The 22,347-nt window shown below is 38.8% G+C and overlaps 1 protein-coding gene across 1 annotated transcript in view; it reads right to left on the minus strand.

Annotated features, from left to right (window-relative positions):
* The window catches only part of LOC132162866 (ubiquitin C-terminal hydrolase 12-like), a 76,156-nt gene that overhangs the window by 28,812 nt on the left and 24,997 nt on the right, over window positions 1-22,347 (minus strand). The window contains exons 9-16 of the mRNA XM_059573086.1: window positions 21,174-21,272; window positions 14,914-15,023; window positions 12,510-12,584; window positions 11,189-11,267; window positions 10,944-11,090; window positions 10,384-10,464; window positions 10,168-10,287; window positions 4,677-4,799 (exon numbers count right to left, since the gene is read on the minus strand). Coding sequence (XP_059429069.1) covers window positions 4,677-4,799; window positions 10,168-10,287; window positions 10,384-10,464; window positions 10,944-11,090; window positions 11,189-11,267; window positions 12,510-12,584; window positions 14,914-15,023; window positions 21,174-21,272 — 834 coding nt within the window. The remainder of the gene's footprint in view (window positions 1-4,676; window positions 4,800-10,167; window positions 10,288-10,383; window positions 10,465-10,943; window positions 11,091-11,188; window positions 11,268-12,509; window positions 12,585-14,913; window positions 15,024-21,173; window positions 21,273-22,347) is intronic.

The raw sequence follows: 22,347 nt of genomic DNA on the forward strand, positions 1-22,347 counted from the left end.
GAAGCTTCAATAGCTTTGAACAAGCCCTCCAGGTCTTCCTTTTTCCCCTCATCAGAAACACCAATTTTTGGACAAATTTGAGGCAGTTTTCAACTACCCAGCTGGATGAAATTGTGTCTGACCCTAAATCCTCCAACCCTACTGTTTCAGAAATTTTAACCCCATCCATACCTGAATCAGATTCAAAAGAATCCAAATCCGATGTTCGATTCAATCTTTCCTGTCCAGGTTGAATCAGAGGACCCAGACTCATTTCCTCCCCCCGATAAACCTGCTGAGCCCAGCCCCCCACTGCCAACTCAACCTTCCGGCGAGAGGGGCTCCCCTTCAAAAACTGTCGTGTGGCCAAAAGTGCACCTTTCCCAGCCTCGCCGGTCCCCCAAGTCCTCTCCGGCGTCCTCTGATGGTCCTCCGGCGACCTCTGATGGTCCTCCGGCGACAGAATCGTCTCCGGCACCCTCTGAGAATTTTCCGGCGTCGGTCCAAGGATCCCCTTCAGCTGCCGAGACGCCGCCACCGAGGCTTCTAACGAACCCATCAAAATCTCGCTCCTTCTCTGCCGGCCATCCTTCCTCCTCCTATAAGTCAACAGAGATTTCCCTTTATCAATGATCTGAAACTCCTCCACCAGGCTTCCGGGAATATGGGTTGAGTTCTCTCCGGCCAAGAGATCGTTATCGCCCCCCACAGAAATGCCGATAGACACCCTTGGAGTCCTAGCCGGCGCTGACCCAGTCCCCCTTCCCCCTGATATCACTCTATCGGCCGACAACAAGCACGCCGGAGAAGGCTTGAGAAGTTGCGACCCAGTCGTGACTTTCTCAGAGTCCGCTGTAGAAACCAACCCAGCTTGAGAGGATTGAGCTGGGCTAGAACCAAAACCCACCGCTGAAGCCACAACACCTTTGGGCTTAAAAATAACCTTTTTCTTCACCTTTAGTCTGCTGTTGGCCTTTACAATTTTCCCTCCCGGCCCAAATTTCTCCTTTTCTTTCAAAACAGCCTTCCACTGATCCACATCTTCCTTATCTCCCGGCCCAAGCCCACTAGACTTCATCTGAATAATCACCCTATCGATCTTACACATACCCACGTCACACTCCCTCTTCAGACGTCTCAAACACTCCTTCACGTTGAGGAGCTCAATGCCTACCTCAGAGTAGGTCTGCCCAGCGTGGTACCCCATCCCCTCCTGTCCCTTCACGCGATCAAGTACTGACATCGGCTCAGATTTCTTCGCCGACTTTGCTGACCTCGCCGGAACTCTAGGCAATATCTCCACGCAACCGTCAGTTTTCGTAACAATCACACCACCCGCTACCGGACCTCGAGCAGACTTCGCCGGCCAGGAAGATGTCGTCGGGACCATAACAGATTCCATCGGCAACCCCCCCGAACCTCCCTTAGCCATCGCCAGAACTTGGGTCTGCTTCGGGCCTAAGGTCTTCTTATCAAACGTATTTCCTCGCCGACCCTATTCTTGACAGATATTGCATGCTTCCTGGGTTGCCTTCGATGACAGTCTCACCGTCTCCGCGTAACTTCTCTGCTTCGTCACCTCCTTATCTCCCTTTTCTCCCCTAATCTCTCTAAACTCACTGGACAATCGGTATTCACGAAGAGATGAGTTAGCTGCTTGTATTTCCTTGGTGAAACGAACCCACCCAAAACCTTGACATCCTTCAGGGATGATGATCGAGCCACACCGTCTTCTTCCATCAAATTCCTCCACTGTCAAGAAGCAGCCATGCCTATTAGAACACTTCTGAGCAATAATTCTAGGGTATCCAGCTGTGGATTGATCCCAGAAAACTTCAGAATTGTCCACTGCCACCAGATCATTCACTATTCGCACCATCCAGGCTAGCTCATCCTTTTTAAGGAAGATGGACCTTGTGAATCTATTGCTCCTCTCAAAAATTCTCACCCCTGATGCCCCTACCTTAATGCACACCTCAAACTCCTTGGACTCCACCTTCCACCTCCTCGGCCCTATCATTGTACAAGCAGAAAATAGCACCAAACCACTGACACGCGCCCTCACGCGCCGGCACCGGCACAAACAGAACCTAAGACCTTCTCCTCTCTTAAACCAAAGCAGTATATCATCTTAATGAGATTTCTAATCCGCATACATTTATTTACTTCATGCAGCCCTCTCACATTTCAAGAAATAATTTTCAGCTGCATAAGGAAACAAAAGACAACCACCGCCATATTTGGATGGCAAACCTTTAGAGACAATTGATGGAACAATCAAGTCTTTTCAATTCTTTTTTGCCTTTAGGAATCAACTGAGAAGATCTAGAAGAAGAACCCTCGCTCAAAACATCCATGTTGCGACTAGCTTCCATAGTAGCAAAAGGAGCAATAATCTCCTTTTCAAGTTTATCACAAGGCATACCCAAAAAAATACAAAAACCTTTGATCTTCTATTTTACCTCCTCCGAAGTTTCTTGTCTAGAAAAACCAACCGGCTCAGAAACTGCAGGGGCAAACATTAATTGGCTCACGGAAAATTGACTCGCCCCAAGGAGAGTTATACTGGATGTATATAATTCTCACAATCTAACCCACAACACTCCACTACCCTAAAATTCAAGGTACTACCGACATCACTCCCAGCCACAACATAAGATACAATTCCTTTCCCCTTATCAGCACTAACACTACCTCCCCCCAACTTCTCAAAGAAGAAAGGCATTGGATAGGGAAGAAAATCCAGCAAGGAAATCTGCTTCCCCCCCTTTTACTAGAATTGCCCATCTAGAGACTTAGAATCGGCCTCATCACGAAAAGGGCACAAAGTAGAAGCATAAGGCTTTTCTGGTGCTGAATCCACCATTTTAGCAACCAGTCCACCAATTCTCAAGAGCACATTGTCGAAATCAGTATGTTCACTAGAGTCAATCAGCCGGCATAATTGAGATGTGCCTCTAGAATTGGGTTTGTCACCACGAACATCCATATCGAGGATTTCAGAGCTGCGAACAACCGTCAAAACCTCATCACCAATGATTTCCTAAGGTGGGAGTGAGAGAGCGATTGTGACTAGGCATCTGATGCTGCCTCCATCAACAAAGGGCCACCAACAAGAGCAGTGACAATGTTTGCACCCCCCAAAGAAGCCCTAACGCCTCTTCTGAGCAGCTGCCCACACAAACACAAAGATCATCAAGACAAGATGAGAATATCAGCAATCCAACAGATTGGGCGAAGCTCACACCCACACCCACAGGGCCCGTGCCCGCATCCAGGCCCTTCCAAGAAGAAGACCCATCCCACACCTTAATCATCAACTTGAGAGTGGGCCCAATCCTGGGCCAAACTGCTCGTTTACTCGTAGGGCGCTCGAGCCATTACTCTTATTATTACCAAAGTTAGGTTGGCCCAACGATTTTGGGCCTTGTGCTTCATCAAGTGGCTTTTGAGAGTGCTGGACCCTCATTGCTTGCATGGCCAGTTTCGCAGTAATATAACTCTCCGGCTCAATTGACTCCAAGCCCACATCCAACTGCTCAACTACCCGGTCCACTTCCGCTCTTAAAATTTCCAGTTCTTTACTCAAATTTCAAAGGATCCCAATGATGTCCTTTGCACCCCTCAAACCACTCCCAACTATCTGCACCAATACTAGCGTAAAACATGGGATTTGAGGCACCCCTAGGCACTCCATGCCTGATAACCATTTGAACCTACGACATTGCAACAATGTGCATGGCATTGTCCTCCATGCATGACATGGATTCTTTCACACTTCTCTGGCCAGCCAAGGCCTCGACATATGACCTCTTGACTAAAGTCAGCGCATACACCACTAGCGCCAAAGACATCATTGAACATACAAACGACCAGATGAGTACCAACCTTGGGGTATCCCAGAATGAATGGTGTTTTTAACTTTCTGACCATCACTAAAAGAAGTCTAGAATATTTCTAGAATCTTCCATAGCTCAAGAACAAATCTGGACCATACGGTCCATACCCCACCACCTCCACAAAGACCTCTGACCACCACCTCCATATTCCACGACAGCCACATAACGTCCAAATTTATTTGCACGCCATTGAGCAATAAATGCATTGGAGCCCACCCTAGAGGGATTCAGAAACTCTGCATGAAGCAAATCTTCCATGATAGCCAACAACCAATTCACACTCACTCTACCCAGGGACAAAGTGCACGAGGCACTTGCTCCATGCATACACTCGTAAGACTGATACTTCCAAACGAACTCAAATGCCTTAGCTTCCACATAGAGCCAACTCTAATAACCCATTACAAGAAACCAGGAAAAATAATAATAATCGTTGCCAAAGAACTCAACAGACAACTAAGGGGAGAGAGAGAAAGAGCTAAGGACTTGGAGGGGATCCAAAAAGCAACCAACATAAGTGCAGTAAAGTAGTATTCCTCAGCCAACTGAAACAAACAACCATGCCTATTACCCAAGATGAGGAGGTGAGGATATTAGTCACCAATTCAAATCAACATGTTTGCACATAAAACAACATGAAGACAAAGGTATAGTATAAGCTAAAAGATACAGCGTTTTCGTTGCTAAAAGCATCAGAACAAATCGATGTCACATCAAAGCCTTTCTAGCAAAAAATCTTCAAAAAAAAATGTTAACACAGACCACACAAATAAAAATAAGCAAGCAAAACAAATTTACCGTTTGAGTTTCCTCCATAGGTGTCAATGGCCGGTTTGGGCGATAAGTGTGGTTTTGCCGCTTTGCCCACAGCCAAAAACGCTGGAACTGCACCGGTATACCAAAGTCTCTAGCGACCTCCTCCTGCATGCACCATATTTATAAGTCAAAAATATAACTACAAAAAAAAAAAGTTAACAAACCTGAAAAACACAAGCATTGTTATGATATATGCAACAAATACGCCATCATTCAAAACCGAAAATAAATGTAAACTGACACTGGAATTGGGAAATCGTGTCATGTATACTCTAGCACTTCGAACAAGGAGCACAATCATCAGACAATTACAACCACAAACTTTTTTGCTGGCTGAATACTCCAAACTATCCTGTATATTCAAGTGCATTTTTATAACCACTCTCTACATGTAGCTGATAACTCTCCTCTGAAAACCTTACGTTCATCAATATTACAAAAAGAAATGTCTTTATGAATGTTAGTTAGAATCACTGACACACCATAGCACCTCTTGAAACTTTAAAGGAAACAAAATAATGTTGAGTACGTGGGCTATCAAGTGCAGTGTGCAGCGTCCATGCTTGGACCCCCACTATAAGCAAAAATGCTACAAATTACACCCATATCCAGAGGTTACCACCCAGGATCCTACTTTATCTGAGAAAAATGGGTAAGAAAATGTTTTTTTTCAGCCTCATTTGGTAACAGTTTTGAAAACATTTTTGTATTCAAACCAAAAAACATACTTTTCTCAAAACCTAGAAAGCCATTTACACCTTAAAAGAATATCTTGAGAAAACCGGTGCTAAAATTTTCAGCTGCAACAAATGTTTAGAAAAAAAAAAAAAAAAAAAAGATTAAAGAGAGGTAGAGAGCAGTGGCCACACAACTACCTCACCTTTGTCGGAAAAGGGTGGCCATGCGGCCAACCTGACTAGATCGGGATAGCCATGAAGCCACCCCTCTCCTCTGCTAAGAGTGACCACATGGACTCTTTCATTTTGATATATGTATATAAGTCAGCTTTACACTTGTATTTCTCAAAAATAAGCATGTTTAGCATTTGTTTCTTTGAAAACATAAGCAAACAATTTTATAAAGTGGGGCCAATAGAAAAATAAATAAATAATAAAAAAATAAAATAAAATTAAAATAAAAATAAATCTCAAATGTGTACCCCCACCAAAAAGCACTTCTCACCATTATATCACATCAAAAACTTTTATGATATATAATTCAAATTCATTAAAAGCGCATAGGAGAGCCCTACTACAGAGGAGGTATACGAGAGAATCCCTAATATATGGAAAAGAACAAAACTCCAAAAAATTAAAGAAATTAGAAATGGGTAAACTATTGCACACTCCTACCCATGTGCAAGGGGATTGGAACAATAACTTTTTCAACTCTAACATCACAGTCTCACTATCTTCAAAGCTCTTTACATTTTGCTCTCTCCAAATACAGCACATTAAACATAAATGAGTCAACCTTCACATTTCCAAAGCAATACGGTGTCCCTTTTGTCCTCACTAACTCACCAACTCTCTCACCCTCCGAGGCATAACCCATGCAACACGAAACAAAATGAAAAACAAACTCCATAATTCTCTAACAATCTCAAAATGAAGGAGATCAATAAATTCCTCACTTTTCGTACACATACAACACTAATTCATTACTATAACATTCCTCTTTTCTCTAAAACCATAGTCCACACAAAGAATGCCACTTTTGAGAGAGACTTAACTTTCGAAATACTCTACCAAGGAACAGGGGAACTTACCAAAGTAGATAACACATGATAGTAAGTCTTCACTTCGAACAATTTCTTTTTAGAAGGAATCCAACAAATTTTATCCTTACCTTACTCTTTGAGAATACAACTCAAAGAAAGCAAAGACCACTTCCACTTCCCAATCATGCACAGGTCTTGTAAAGAAAATATTTCAATGAATATTTTTATTACGGAACTCCATATGATCCACCACCCAAGCATCCTTACAACGTGCAATACTAAATAATTCTGGATAGGAAAGCTTCAAAGGCTACTCCCCACACCATAAATCATGCCAAAACCATATTGTAGATCCATATCCCACCTCATATCTAATCAATTTAGAAAAACCTTCCCACCCCCTCCCCTTATACATTTCCACACTCCACACCATAGAGCCCCGCAACCTCCCCTCAAGCTATAATACTTAGTGGCCACAACCAATTTACACATAGCCTCCCCCTGCGTAGCATACAACCACAACCAATGACCTAGAAAGGCTCAGTTAAACTGAATCAATTTTTTTACCCCTATACCCCCTGAAGTTATCGGAGTACACATTTTCAACCACTTCACTAAATGAAACTTAAACTCATCGCCAATACCCCCCACCCCAAATAAAATTCCTTATGAAGTTTTTCCAATCTATTAGCCACTCCTACCGGAATAGGTAAAAGAGACAAATAATATGTCGATAAATTAGACATAGCGTTTTTTATCAAAGTCAACATGCCTCCCTTAGAAAGATAAAGCCTCTTCCACCCTACCAACCTATGTTCCATTTTCTCAATAATGTCATTCCATGATAGAAGCTTAGTAAGAAACCCCCAAAGAAAGACCCAAATATTTCATTGGCAATGAAGCCACTCTACACCCAAGAATGCTCTCCATACCCTCCACATCACCCACATCGCCTGTAGGAACTATCTCTGACTAGGACAAATTTATCTTCAACCCCAAGAAGGCTTCGAAACATAAGAGAAAGAACTGCAAGTTACAAAGTTGTTCACAAAAGAGAAAGCACTGCAAGTTACAAAGTTGTTCACAATTGTTTTTTGACCGGTAATATTAATTTATTAAAAGCGCAAGGGGAACAGCCCATGTACACAGGAAGTATACAAAAAAAGCCCACACATACAAACTTTTAATTTGAAAATGACGCACATAAATCTAGGAATTCTGCAAGCATTGAAACTTGCGAAGAATGCCACAAAACTCTCCATGAGAAAAGTGTTTGAAGCACCATTTTCTTCAACTCTGTAATTCTAAGTTCACGGCCCTCAAGACTCCGTGCATTCCTTTCTCTCCATAAGCACCACATTACACATAAAGGAGCCATTCTCCAGATTTGCAAAACTATACGATTACCCCTTTGTCCTCTCCAACTTCCCAGGCATTCTTTCAACCTACTCGGCATCACCCACTTAACACCAAACAGCTGACAAACCATATTCCAAACCTCTATAGCAACTTCACAATGCAATAGTAAATGAACAATAGATTCATCACTCTTCTTGTACATACAACACCATTCCGTCACTATAATGTTCTTCTTACGTAAGTTGTACATCGTCAGTATTTTCTCCAACACCGCCGTCCACACGAAAAAAGCCACTCACAAAAAAAGTTGTTCACAATTAGCCTCACAAAAAATCAATGTATCGTCTACAAACAATAAATGCAATACTATCATCTCCAAATGATTCCTTGATCCCACTGAAAATCCTGATAAGAGTCCATTATCCACAGCAATTGACAATATCCTACTTACTACCTCCATAACAGCCACAAACAAAAAAGGAGACAATGGATCCCCTTGTCTTAATCCACATGAGCTATCAACAAAACCAAACGGAGATCCATTAATGAGAATGGAAAACTGCTCCATAGTTATGCAATGCTGCCATCTCACCCGAAAGCCATATCTCTTCAACAAGTAAAATAAAAATTCCTAATTAACATGATCACGGGCCTTCTCCAAGTCCAATTTACACAATAGTCATAGTTCCCCATATCTAATCCTACAATCCAAACACTCACTCGCCACTAGTACAAAATCAAGAATTTTTTTTTTTTTGTTGATAAGTAAAGATTGTATATATCAAAAAAAGCGAAAAGCGCCTCTAAGTACACAAGAAAGTATACATAGGTAATCCACCACAAAGCCCAACAAAACAACCCAAGAAGACCCTACAAGGAACCACATCCAGAACTAAAACCACAAACGCCCAGCACCATCCCTAAAAACCCAAAACCCCTACGGCACCTCAATAGGAAATGAAATATCATTATCGGTCCCAAAACATCCCCGCCGGCGCTGGCACTTCTCCGAAGAAAGTCTCCGTCCTCTAGCCTCAAAATTGATGGAACATTCCAAATGCTTGAGCTCCCTCTTCCCCTTCACCTTAATGGGCTCACACTCAGCTTCAACCTTCGAAATAACCTTAATGGGCTCACGCTCAGCTTCGACCTTCGAAAAAAATATTCAAAAGACTTTTCTCGTCACCTGAGAAACCCATACAGAAGGCGAATTTCACCGCATCAAGCACCACCTCAGAATAGCCCTCCACCACCTTCTCCGAAGTTTCCGCCACAACCTCGGCAGGCACCTACTTGTTCTTATGAATCTTATTCTTCACTCTCCGGGCATACCTAGAAACAGAGGACGCCATCCCAAAGAGGGCATACCCCATTTACACATAGTTGTATGTTGAACAATATACTTGGAGATCAAACCTGGATGATATTTCATTCCTTTCAATTGATGCGGATGAAAGAAATTGGATGGAATGAAAATTTGAGGAGAGTGAAGTGTTGGAGGTGGTGAGAAATTTTAATGCGGACAAGGCTCTAGGACCTGACGGGTTTACTATGACTTTTTTTAGAAGTGTTGGGAGGTATTAAGAGAGAACATTATGGAAGCTTCAAGGAGTTTTGTAGCTGAGGGAAGTTTGAGAAGAGTTGCAATGCTACTTTTGTTTTCTTGTACCCAAGAAAGCTGGAGCATTGGAGATTAAGGATTTCTGTCCTATTAGTTTAGTGGGTGGTGTGAATAAAATTATATCGAATGTCCAAGCAAAAAAGTTGAGATCGGTATTGGGTAAGATTGTTTCAAGTTCATAGAATGCATTTATCCGTGGCAGAAAAATTCTTGATTCTGTACAAGAGAGACAACCACCCTAAAGATGTTAGAAATCTAGAAATGCTACCACCTAACTTGAAATTGTAATGATTATGCACTATAAGAACTATAAAATAATAAGTAATAAGCACAAATCATACAGTATCATGGTATTACAAAATTACTAAATATAATTTTTTTTAAAAGGTTGGAAGGGAATAGGTAAGTGGAGAGTAGGTAAGCAGGAGGTATGAAGCAAATAACAAAGCCAGTGCTCAAGCACAGGGGATTACAAGTTTACAACCCATAGTATAGCACCAAGCTAACTGGCACCTTATATATAACCTAATACATACAAACATATATCTGTCTATACTTATGTTCTTTCACTTTCAAGGGAAAAGAAACTGAAAAATATTGCCTCCACACATTTAATGAACAGGGTAATCAAAATCATCCCCATGGAAATTAAAAGGAACAGATCACTGCCTTTGAAATCAACATAACTGCACCAAAATTAGAACCTGGCCTGCATACACCTATTCTTAGGTAATGGCAATTTGGAAACAGGTTCAAGTAGATCCATTTTGTACCTTAAAAAGGTTAAATGGCATCTGCTTTTGAATACGAAAGCTCCGAACTTTTTCGTGATCCACAAGATCAAAATATATATCCCTTCCAATCTGCTCTGTAAGATCTTCGTCTCGTGCAACCTACACAAACCATACAAATCAGTAATAAGCTAAAAATGCTCCACCATCCATGCAGAAAAGTTATGCTTTGAAGTTTGTTGAATTAGAAGTACCAACCTTTATGATAGTATAAAGATGTGCCTCTGCCTTCTCTTTCTTTTTGTGCTCTTTTTCTTCTTGTTCTTTTTTCAACCTCTCCTGGAACAAGCCAATGAAAGTAATCAGGCCTGATTTCCAAAACAAAGCAATTTGGTCAAAGACGATTTAATAGATAAATGGGACTCTAAAAAGAAGAAAGTTTTGCACGAAATTAGTCCATTTAAGAGGACCATCTGGAATTTTTCAGAGGACAAAGAAGCAGAATACTACATATTCATTAGGCTCACTAGGCTTCAGTCACCAAGCCACTTTAAATCGAGAGGATTCATGAGATGAAAGATCACACCTTAATCCAGTTTGAACTTCTTTAAGTTAACAGGCCAAGCTCAAGAATCCCATCATGAGTTGGCTCAAATCATTCTTTTTATAGGAAAACACAACTCATGCAGCAGTATGGGATTGAACCTTAGACCTCAAGCCACCCCTTGTGCATGGATGATGCCATTTGACCCAAAGATCATTGGCAACTAGGCTGAATTCATTGTTAACTCTAAATAAGTGTAAAACCAGCAACTTACCCTAAGATGTTCTGCAATGTCCTTCTCATCCACATTACAGATTATTTTGTCCTTGTCACTTTCACGTATATACACCAGCATGTATGCATTTGAGTATTTGGTAAATTTAAAAGGAGCGTTATTGAATCCAGGAGTCGTCTGCGGTAACTGTTAAAGTTGGCAGGTAAATCATAAACAGTGAGGAATAATTATTAAATGAAAAATAAAATATCAAATATTACAAGTTGAGCCCACAAAAACACTACCTCTTCCTCACCACCATACTGCTCCTCTAATGCCCTCTTCATATCTTCTTTTGTTACTCTTTCATCATCAAATTTGTACCTGAACCAAGTAGATCTTAATAATAAACTATAGAACAAAGAAAGAGTTGACAACAACCAGCAATGTCAGGCACTCAGTCTCCAAGGATCCTACATTTAATGTTTAAGTTCCATTAAATCTCAAGAAAATTTTAAACTCACAGTACTCAAACTGTTAACTGGAAAACTGGGACCCAAAGCTTATGCCACCTCTAGAGTTTAAGCCCATTCATTATCAAGCTTACACCAAAAACTCACTCAGATTCATGTAACATGGAAACAAAACTGTAGAATAGAAGTGATTCTTGATCATGACTGTGGCACCAAGTATTAACCCTGTAGTTTTTAATTTGTAATCCTAGCGTGCAATAAAATTTTAGAAATAACGAAAAATCTCACTACCTGTACATCTGAACAGAGAAAGCAGTACTAAACAACTAATAAAAAAATTAACTAGGAATATTTTTTTTTTATAAGTATAAAAAATAACTACGAATATTATTAATATGATTTACATTTGACACATTATGATACATACTAAAAACTCAAAAGTATATTGCAACAATTCAAATATACAGCCAACAGGGGAAAAGAAATTCTTTTAAAACAGACATACAACCAGAATGAATCATAGAACCTCCTATTATATGACAGATGAACCACATGGCTTTATTTCAAAATATACCACACAGTTTAATCTCTAAGCTTCACAAATTGGTTCTATACAGTGAAATGGCAAGTCAAACAAACTGACGCATACGAAGCAAGGAGGCCGAACCCTCTACAGGCATTTTAAATGAAAAGAAAACAACCACACATACAAAGTAATACTCTCAACACATGATGGACAGAAAAGGTACAGGATTGACTAGACTATACAAAAAATACTTGAGATCTACAACACCATGACCCTTCTAAAAACATTGCAGGCAACAGCCACATTGATGCCCAGCCAAAACTTTATAAGTATAGGAAGGGATATTCTATCAAATAAGAGTCAGAAATAAGTTATGGACTGAATATAGGCACTATCATTGACTTATGCGTGACTGAGTGTCTGTTATGCATTTATATATGTACACCTCATTTGCTGCTTCCAGCTAACCACTTGGTGATGAAACTTAAGTTGACGTAGTAAAATCATGCATCATTGATTAATATAGGCTTACACTAAGGATGCATTAAGAGTTGTGGCATGCATGCGTAACAAAAGGGCACCACAAATCTGGGAAAAACACACACACACACACATACACATGCATACCACTGATCACCAAGAGTCGGCCTGATAAAGGCATAATAATGTCCACCATGCACACCGCCACTGTGTACCAAAACACTGTAAGCAAAGAAAAACACATAAGTACCAAAAAGCACAATGAACATCAAAGACAATTAATGGTAGGAATAAGATAAGCATAAAACAAGTCTAAATAATGTTGCATCTGTGTATAGGAATGATTTTTGCATTGACCAGACAGTCCATATTCTTATAATTTTCCCTTCACTCTCTCCTACTATAATGAAGTCCAATATGTTTCAGAGTAATAAGGAACCAAATGAAATATAATTGTTCCCTTCACTTTGTCCTACTATAAGAATGAAGACGCTATCTTATATGCTTCAGGGTGATGAGGAACAAATGTAGCACAGAAGTACCACTCTCAAACCAATCGACAGAGCACACCAGTGTATGTGTGTATATATATATATCAGAGCCCATATATGCCTCATATTAATATGGACAAACTTCTCTCTTGGGGAAATAGTTATGGAGATATGCGACAGAGAGTGAGGCGCTTTGGTACAAAAAAATAAAAGCCAAGTATGAAGATCAGGATGGTGGGTGGTGTTCGAAGGAGGTGTCGGGTTCTTATGGTGTGGGGTCGAGGAAGCATATTAGAAGAGGTTGGGATACTTTTGCCAAAGGTGTGCGGTTTGAGGTGGGAGTGGGAGCGAAAGTTCACTTTTGGCATGATATTTGGTGTGATGATCAACCGTTGAAGCATGCTTTCCCTTCCTTGTTTGGTATTGCGAGGTACAAAGATGCGTGGGTGGAGGATAATTTTAGTTGGAGGAATGGGAGGGTTGAGTGGAATGTCCTTTTTGTGCGCTCCGCCCAAGATTGGGAATTGGATGGGGTCTCATCTTTCTTTGAATTGCTGTACTCTTGTAAGGTTTCTTATGGTAATGCGGACCGTATTCGATGGTCCTTATCTAAAAAGGGTACGTTTGAGGTGAAATCGTTCTAAAAGGCCTTGTCCATTCCAGATTGTGGGGGGTTTCCATGGAAGAGTATTTGGCGTTCTAAAGTGCCTTCAAGAGTGGCATTTTTTGGGTGGACTGCAGCTCTTGGTAAAATTCTGACAATTTGCAAAAGCGGAGAATTGTGATAGTGGAACGGTGTTGTATATGTAAGAAGAATAGGGAGTTTGTAGATCATTTGTTGATTCATTGTGAAGTGGCTACTCAGTTATGGAACTATGTTTTTACTTTATTTGGTATTAAGTGGGTCATGCCTCAATGGTTCATTGACTTGTTGTCTTGCTAGAATCAGGTGGGGGGTAGGGTTATCTCTAAAGTCATTTGGAGGATGATTCCTTTGTGTATCATGTGGTGTATTTGGCGGGAGAGGAATGCTCGAACGTTTGAGGATAAGGAGTGTTCGGTGGATGGGATGAGGAAGAATATGATATCTATGCTACACTTGTGGGTGTTGGCTCATCATCGTAGTGTGGTCCCGACTATAGATGAGTTCTTGAATATGTGCTCTTTATATATTCCGTAGGGGTTTCTATTGTATATATCTTCTGCATTAGAGTTGCGCCCCTCTGCGCTTTTTTCAATAATATTCTCATTACTTATCAAAAAAAAGAATTAATATGGACCAACTTTTCTTATTACAATCAATGTGCAACATAAGCAACGTACAGCAGCACCAACCTAGAAAAAAAACTGATTAAAAAAATCCCCCTTTTCTTTGATAAGTGTTAAAAAAAATAAAATTAAAATTAAATAAAATAAAATAAGGTAATAAAAAAATTCCATGTAAACTGCTGTACAACTTTATCATCTGAAAAATATACTTTGGCCTCTCCGCTTACAGTAATTATGCATCAAAAGATGCAAAACACTTCCCCCATGATGTATGACAAGTATGTTTAGATGTAATAAACATAACATAAAGCTGCACATCTCTTCTCTATCGATCAAAGTACCAGTTAAAAAACATCACCATTATAAATACCATGTAGAAGAGAAATCACCACAGAGCTCAACTGGGAGAGTATGTTTAGATGTATGACAAGTATGTTTAGATGTAATAAACATAACATAAAGCTGCACATCTCTTCCCTATCGATCAAAGTACCAGTTAAAAAACATCACCATTATAAATACCATGTAGAAGAGAAATCACCACAGAGCTCAACTGGGAGAGTTTGGCTTGCCTCCATAGGAGATCTCCTTTGCAAAAATTAACAGTGGACATTGCAAGATTGGGGAGGAACTCCAATTAATTTTTTGCTGAAGGCAATCTTCACCATTTATTTTTGAAGAAGAGGATCTCATTTTTCATTGGAGGCAAGCCAAACTCCGGCTGGGAAACATGCTTAGACAAAACAGATACTCATAAATGTCAAAGAGCAAGAAAATTAACATTATTATACCTATGAAGCATGTAAAGATTACGAACACTTCTATCAGCATCAGGTGATAAATATTTGCCATTCTCACGATCAAGGTCCAGTTGCAATGGGAACTCATAACGGTCATTTATCTACACAAAAAGAAGTGAATTTGAATGTTAATGTCACGGAATTATATGCAGTCTATTGGGTCAAATTGTGTACACGAGGAAAAGTATCGCAACTCTCCATCCAAAATCATAACGGTTCTATAAAGAATGTAGTTTTGTACATAAGTGAAAGAAGAAGAAAAATGCAATATCTAATTCCTATGAGCTAGAAATGAGCAAATAACCCAACAGCCTGATGATCCCAACGAATCTGAACCAACCATGAAGGCTTTGGGTTGGGTTTTTTGGGGTTAGCGAGCTGAGTTAATTTCAGACTTCTAGAATTCTGCCTGGTTGGTTCAATTCTGGTTTGATTTTTCTTCCCAACCCAACATATTATAATAATATTATCTTTATTTATTTTGCCTACCACACCCACATCAAATAGTTTCACCTAACCGAATATGATTACCAGATGCATCAATATCATCTCATTTCCTTCTATCTTTTTCCTTCTCACTCTCTCTATCAACCCACAAACCTCAATTCTCTCTTTCTCCCTCAACAATAATAACAATTTGAAAACATCTATAGATGCTAGCCTTGCAGGCAAAAGACCATAAGCATGACAAAAGACATTTATTTTACCATTATCCTTTAAACCAAAACAGAAAAATAGTTATGGCCACAAATATCACAAAAAGTATTTGTGCAACATAAAAGTTGCAACAAGTAGTGGTCTTCAATGGTGTATAGGGGAAGGCATTTGTAAATTGAACAGGACGCCAATCAAGCAATCATGACACAACTTCTGTTGAATTTCCCAGTTGCAAGGCCTACAACTTTAATAAAAATAAATAAAAAAATAAAAGATCCTATTAAATGGCTAATTTAAAACACACAATACTTTCTCCCCCTTCAATCTAGATATTTATGTAAAATTAATTAAATAATAAAAATAAAACAATCACAAGGCTGCTTGCAGAACAATGAAATCTCTCACTCAAGTCCCCAATTGTTGACACTAATCTCATATCAGATTCTGTCTTGCTGGAACTTTTTGGGGGTACATGTCACAAAGAGGACAAGAAGCATCTTCTACAAGTTCATGATATTTCCCTGAAAAATTATCAATCTTCCAAGTCCACTTAAGCAACATAAAGTCCCACGGCTGACTCCCTATCCAACTTGCATGTTACAGCTCAAACAACACTCTTTTTTTCGATGACTTACTCTTTTTTCGGACAACTTTATCTCCAATCTTAGCATTGATGGTTTGGACACCTCCAATCAAGAGGTGATCAATCATACAATCAATATTACAAGAATCTTTTTACAGAAATAACTCCTTGGCAGCCCAAATTAGATGGTTTTGAGTTTCCCTTGCTACATGTTGGAGATGCGGATTGGTTGGAGAGGCCATTTCAAGGGGAGCAAGTCCATTAGGCATTGCTTAGTATGGATGGTGATAAAGCTCCTAGGCCGGATGGATTCACTATTATCACTTTCCAATCGTGTAGGGCAATAGTGAAGGATGATCTTAAGCGCATCTTCCATAATTTTCATGAACATGGCTTGTTCAAGAAGAGCCTAAATACTATTTTCATTGCCCTTATTACTAAAAAAAACTAGGAAGTTGGAAGTAAAGGATTTCAAACCTATTAGCCCAGTGGGAAGTGTCTACAAGACTTTGGCTAAGGTTCTTGATATTAGAATGAAACAGGTGTTGGGCCCACTCATGTCTAATAATCATAAAGTTATTTTAAGGGGAGGCAAATTCTAGATTCAGTTCTTATAGCTAATGAATGTCTGGACGGTAGACTGAAATCTAGAATTCCCGGTGTGTTGTGCAAGCTGGACTAGGAAAAAGCTTATGACCATGCCAACCGGGAGTTCCTCTCCTATCTTCTAGGACACTTGGCTTTGGTTCAAAATGGAGGAAATGGATATTCTCCTGTATATCCACAGCCCGTAAACAACAGCCCGCATGGTTTCTTTGCTAGCTCCAGGGGCATTTGTCAAGGGGACCCACTTTCGCCTCTCCTTTTCGTGAATGTCATACAGGCTCTTAGTAGGATGCTGTCTAGAGCAATTAGGAGGTGAAGGCTCCACCTCGTAATGCTTTCTTCACTTGGGCGGCAGCTTTGGGTAAAATTCTTACAATTGATAACCTTTGGAGGCAAGGTCTTACTCTTGCCAATTGGTCTTGTGACATAGCGAAAGACTAAGGAAACTAATCAAAGAGCGGCATTTTTTATTCTGCAAGGAGAAGCGTCTTCGTCTTCTACCCAAAAAGATAAAATAGGCCCGCAGGCTAAAAGAAGGATAAAACTCCACAGAGTATTTGAGAGAGAATTCTCTGATTTGATAATAATTCAATTGATTGGGTTTTACATAATAGGCTAGCCTATTTATAGAAGAGAAATCCTTGGAGAAAAAGTAAACCTAATTCTAATAGAGAAAGTAAATCTAATCTTAGTAGAAAAGTAAACATAATCCTAGTAACAATAGTAAACCTAATCCTAATAAGGAAAGGAAAATAATTAAAACAAATCTAACCCTATTAAGGAAATGAAATAAAATCCTAATAAAATTGACAATCAGCGGGAATCGTGACAATCTTTCCTTTTGTACATCCATTGTCTGAGAATGGATAAAATTTTGATCAAGCGGCGCTACTCCGATATTATTTTTTATATTTTCTCTATTTTCATTTTTACCAAAAATAAAGATAAATATCATCCTACATCAAACACCCCCACTTGAAAAAAACTCGTCCTCGAGTTTTCTTTGGGACATGGCACGCGCAACTCCTCCGCAGAAATATATTTGGAGAAATCTACATAGATTTCACACATTTTATCATTTTCATCCTTTTCCATAAAAATTTTCCCAACAATTTCTTCATGGACGTCATCTTCAACTTCACCGTTATCTTCCAAAGGATCGCAATTTTTGTGGTGATCATGATGAGTTGCACATGTGTTGGAGGGAGGTGGTGGTTGTTCTTCCACTGATGTAGTTGTTGGAACAAATAGTTGTGGCTGCACAAATTCTTTCTCAAACGGCAGCTCCAAATTAACAGCCTCAATATCCTTTTCACCATAATTAATATTCTCTTCATATACGGAGTACCTATTTGTAGATTTATGAATACGGTTACGGACATGTCGACTATGGCTTACGTGATCGTCAAGGAATCTGTCAACATAAGGATAGTGAACGGGTTTGCCTCGGATCCCATAGTCATCTTTAGCATTATTGTCCCTGTGATTCCAATGGGAACCTATGTGCATGCGTTCCAACGTTTCCCGCATCTGGCGCATCTCCTGTTGCATGGCGTGCATAGTCTACTTGAACTCTTGGAATTCGGTTCTCCAAGGAGCCTCTGATCGCTTGATGTATTGCTAGTAGTTGGATCTCGAAACATCTCTCTCACGAACGGCGTCGTTATAGAAGTTGTTGTTGTAGTATAAGTTGGCCATCGAATCCGGATTACGCCGGCTCGGATCCCCCATGAATTTGGCTCTCAAAAAAGCCCCTCCCCTACAAGCAGCATTGTTAGAGAAGTTTGTCACCGTTGCGCTGATTGGCCATAATCAGGATAAAGCCTACTCTGATACCAACTGACGTAGTGAAAGACTTAGGTAACTAATCAAAGAACAGCATCTTTGATTCTGCAAAGAAAAGCGTCTTCATCTTCTACCCAAAAAGATAAAACAAGCCCGCAGACTAAAAGAAGGATAAAACTCCGCAGAATATTTGAGAGAGAATTCTTTGATTTTATAATAATTCAATTGATTAAGTTTTACATAATAGGCTAGCCTATTTATAGAAGAGAAACCTTGGAGAAAAAGCAAACCTACTTCTAGCAGAGAAAGTAAATCTAATCTTAGTAGAAAAGTAAACATAATCCTAATAACAATAATAAACCTAATCCTAGTAAGGAAAGAAAAATAATTAAAGCAAATCTAACCCTATTAAGGAAAGGAAATAAAGTCCTAATAAAATTGACAATCAACGGGAATCATGACAATCTTTCCTTTTGTACTTCCAATGTCTGAGAATAGATAAAATTTTGATCAAGCGGCGCTGCTCCGATATTACTTTTTATATTTTCTTTATTTTCGTTTTTACCGAAAATAAAGGTAAATATTGTCCTACATCATCTTGTCTTTGCAAGAAGAGCGAGGAGACAGTAAACCACCTTCTCATTCACAGTGAGTTTACTTGCGAGATATGGCACCTAGGACTCATTTTGTTTGGAGTCTCATGGGCCATGCCTAGCAATATTCTTTTTTTTTTTTTTGATAAGTTGGAAAGGAGGAGAAAATCCAAAGAGGCTATATGAAAAGACATCCCTACTTTATTAATGTGGAGCATTTGGAGAGAAACAAATCGACGTCTTTCCAAAGACTGCAAGTCTAATGTGCTACAACTAAAAATCCTCCTTCTTAAGCTCCCTTTTAGATTGGGTTGTACCTTTTGTTCCTAATCTCTCTTCCTCAAGTCTTGCAGATCTCATTAACTTTTACTTTTTTGACCCCATTAGGGTGGTTGCTTCTCTTGTATAATTTTTGTGTACGAGACTTTCTTCTTCTTCAATAAATTATTGTTCATTAAAAAACAAATGAAAATCCTACTTCCTAATAAACCCAAGGCAATGTGGAATTGAACAGCCCCTACACTTAAAACATTTTTAAAAAGGCCCTTGTCAAGCTTAAACAAAAAAAACAAAAAACAAAAAAAGAGCCTTTTAATTTAAAAAGCAGGTCCTGCCTTTTGCATAAAACGTTTGAGCACCCATCAGGTTAGAACAAACCAATTACCAGATCCAACTATCATTGGTGGCTTAAAAGAATTGTGAAAAAGAAAGGTTCATTGGTATGAGTCTTAACATCATAAAGGAACATCATCATCAAGCCACTTCTGTACATATCAGTACTAAGAAGCATGTCTGAATCACACCAGGAGAAAAGAAAAAGGAGTGCAAACTAAAAATGATTTAAGTATAGAAGAGAACTGCCAAGAATGGTGCGGAGAATGATGAATATATGACCATCACATTTTCATTTTTTTTTTTTGATAAGTATGACCATCACATTTTCATGCAAATATTTAATACACCACCAACTGGTTTATAGAAAAGAAGCCATTTTCTAGGAATTTTCCTTCTTTTTTTTCCCTTAATTTTCTCCCAAGAACTAATCAGCTCCTTCAATTCAGTTGAAATTGGACATTGATAGTCATATTCTTCATCTTTGAAATTCTTCAATTTCTTTGCATGGGGAAAAATACAGAAATCAAGACTCTTGGTACGGAAGACCACAACAAAACAACCACCATAATGACTCTGCATGAGTAAATATCTAGAATCTTCACTTGTCATACATTTCATCTTTAATACATATGTATTCTCTTTTTATTTTTGTTTCTACATTGATTATGCTTCATCATTTAGCACAAATCAAGCTTTTGTCCAATTTAATCTCTTCAAATAAATTTACCAACTATGTTATAGCAAGAAAAAAGAAACAAAAATAACAACAATGCAGTTATATCACCATCTAGATTCTAACTTCAGCAAAAGAAACGATAAAATATAACCTACACATCCTGCAGTTTGCTAGACAACTGCTTGTAGTCATTTTTCATTATACCATTTCTAATTTATGAATTATATCAATCTTAACTTTTCCAAGCTGAAGTTGAGATTCATTATGGCGAATCACAACAGAATCTATCAATTACATGCACAACAAGAATTAAAGAGAAAAGCTTTGAACCCCATGAACAGCAAGAGTGAATGTTATATTTACCTATCTCAACCTTCCCTTGCCTAAATCCAACAACCCAACTGTCTTAGCCAAGCTAGTAATTCAAGACTCAAGAAATTCGTATATAATGGTACAAATGAACCCATGACATTAATGATGAAGTTCAGCACTCAAAATAAAGTAATATCATAATGCAATAGAGTTTAGAGCTTAAATGCAAAACATATGGTTTTTTTAATTCACAAATAACACACATACTAATTAAAATACAGCTAGCAAACCTCATGGTAGAGTTTAGAGCTAAAAGTTTCAACTATTTTTTAGTCAAAAAAGTTAGTTGGGTAACACAAATTCATAACCCTCGTAAATAAATGAATGGGTACAAAGAAAAAATTATATATATTTGACTACAGACCTTCACCATTGTGTCCCGCATAAAATCATATTCAAACCGTTTCAGCTGCAGTTGAAGTACAGGAGGAAAATCAATGAACAACACCCCCTTCTTGGCATCCTGAAAGAATCATGCAGAATTATCAATAAAAACCCATACAATAGAAGTTTTTTACATGAACACATTTTCACACAATTAAAACAAGAAAAGAAAATTATGAAAATGCTCATAGCCAATACCAAATTTCTTGCGCTCTTGCCAATTACAGATGGAATACTACATAGAAGCCACAAAAGAACCAAACATGCTTCACATCTTTGATGCACAGGAGGCTTTTTTTTTAAAAGATAAGTAGTGGAATTATTTAGCACATAGGAGTAAAAAGTCCTAGTACGTGGGCAGTACAAGAGAAATGCCTAAAACAGAAAGAGGCAAAACAAAGCTAAATCAAAAGATTTAACAAATCCAAGAAGTCTAACAAAAGAGAGAAAATTTCAGATGCCACTATTCACTCATAAAGCGACCCCAGAAATAGAAACTAAAATTTTATAACTCAGAGCTTGGCACTGTTAAAAGTCCTATCGTTTCTTAATCGCCAGATACACCATATACAAAAACAAATCATATTACTCCGATATTACCAAAATGGCCCTCTTAACAAGCCAATACCCTCAGCAACTGTCTTCGCATAGCACACACAAACCCAAACAACAATGATCGAAGCTCCCTAGCAATGACGCACTGAACTAGAAGATGGTACAATATTTCACCACTAGCTTTTTTTTTGTTTCAAAGTAAACGAAATACCATTAAAAATGTAAGGCGTCCCCAAGTACATAAGAAGTGTACAAGAGAAGCCACCTACCTAGAAGGGGCAAAAAGATTAAAAAAAAAAATCATAACAACTTTTTTTTAAAAAAATATATATATATAATAACTAATCACCGAAGGAGAAATAAAAGCAGTTGTTCAAAGATACAATGTCTTGAAAAATAGACTTAATCTCCTCCAAAGCACTGTTTCACCACTAGCTTTAAACCTACAACATATCCATGCTTAAGATATTGGTGCTTCATTAATTTTGTTGTCATTAATAGTAAAACAAAATAAAATGAAAAAAGCACTCAGAGCCACAGGCAAAGAATGGAAAAGCAAGAAACCTTCGCCTGCTAAAAATATTTCCAAGCAGAGGTGA

This window comes from Corylus avellana, chromosome ca10 (genome assembly GCF_901000735.1).
Source record: "Corylus avellana chromosome ca10, CavTom2PMs-1.0".
NCBI lineage: Eukaryota > Viridiplantae > Streptophyta > Magnoliopsida > Fagales > Betulaceae > Corylus > Corylus avellana.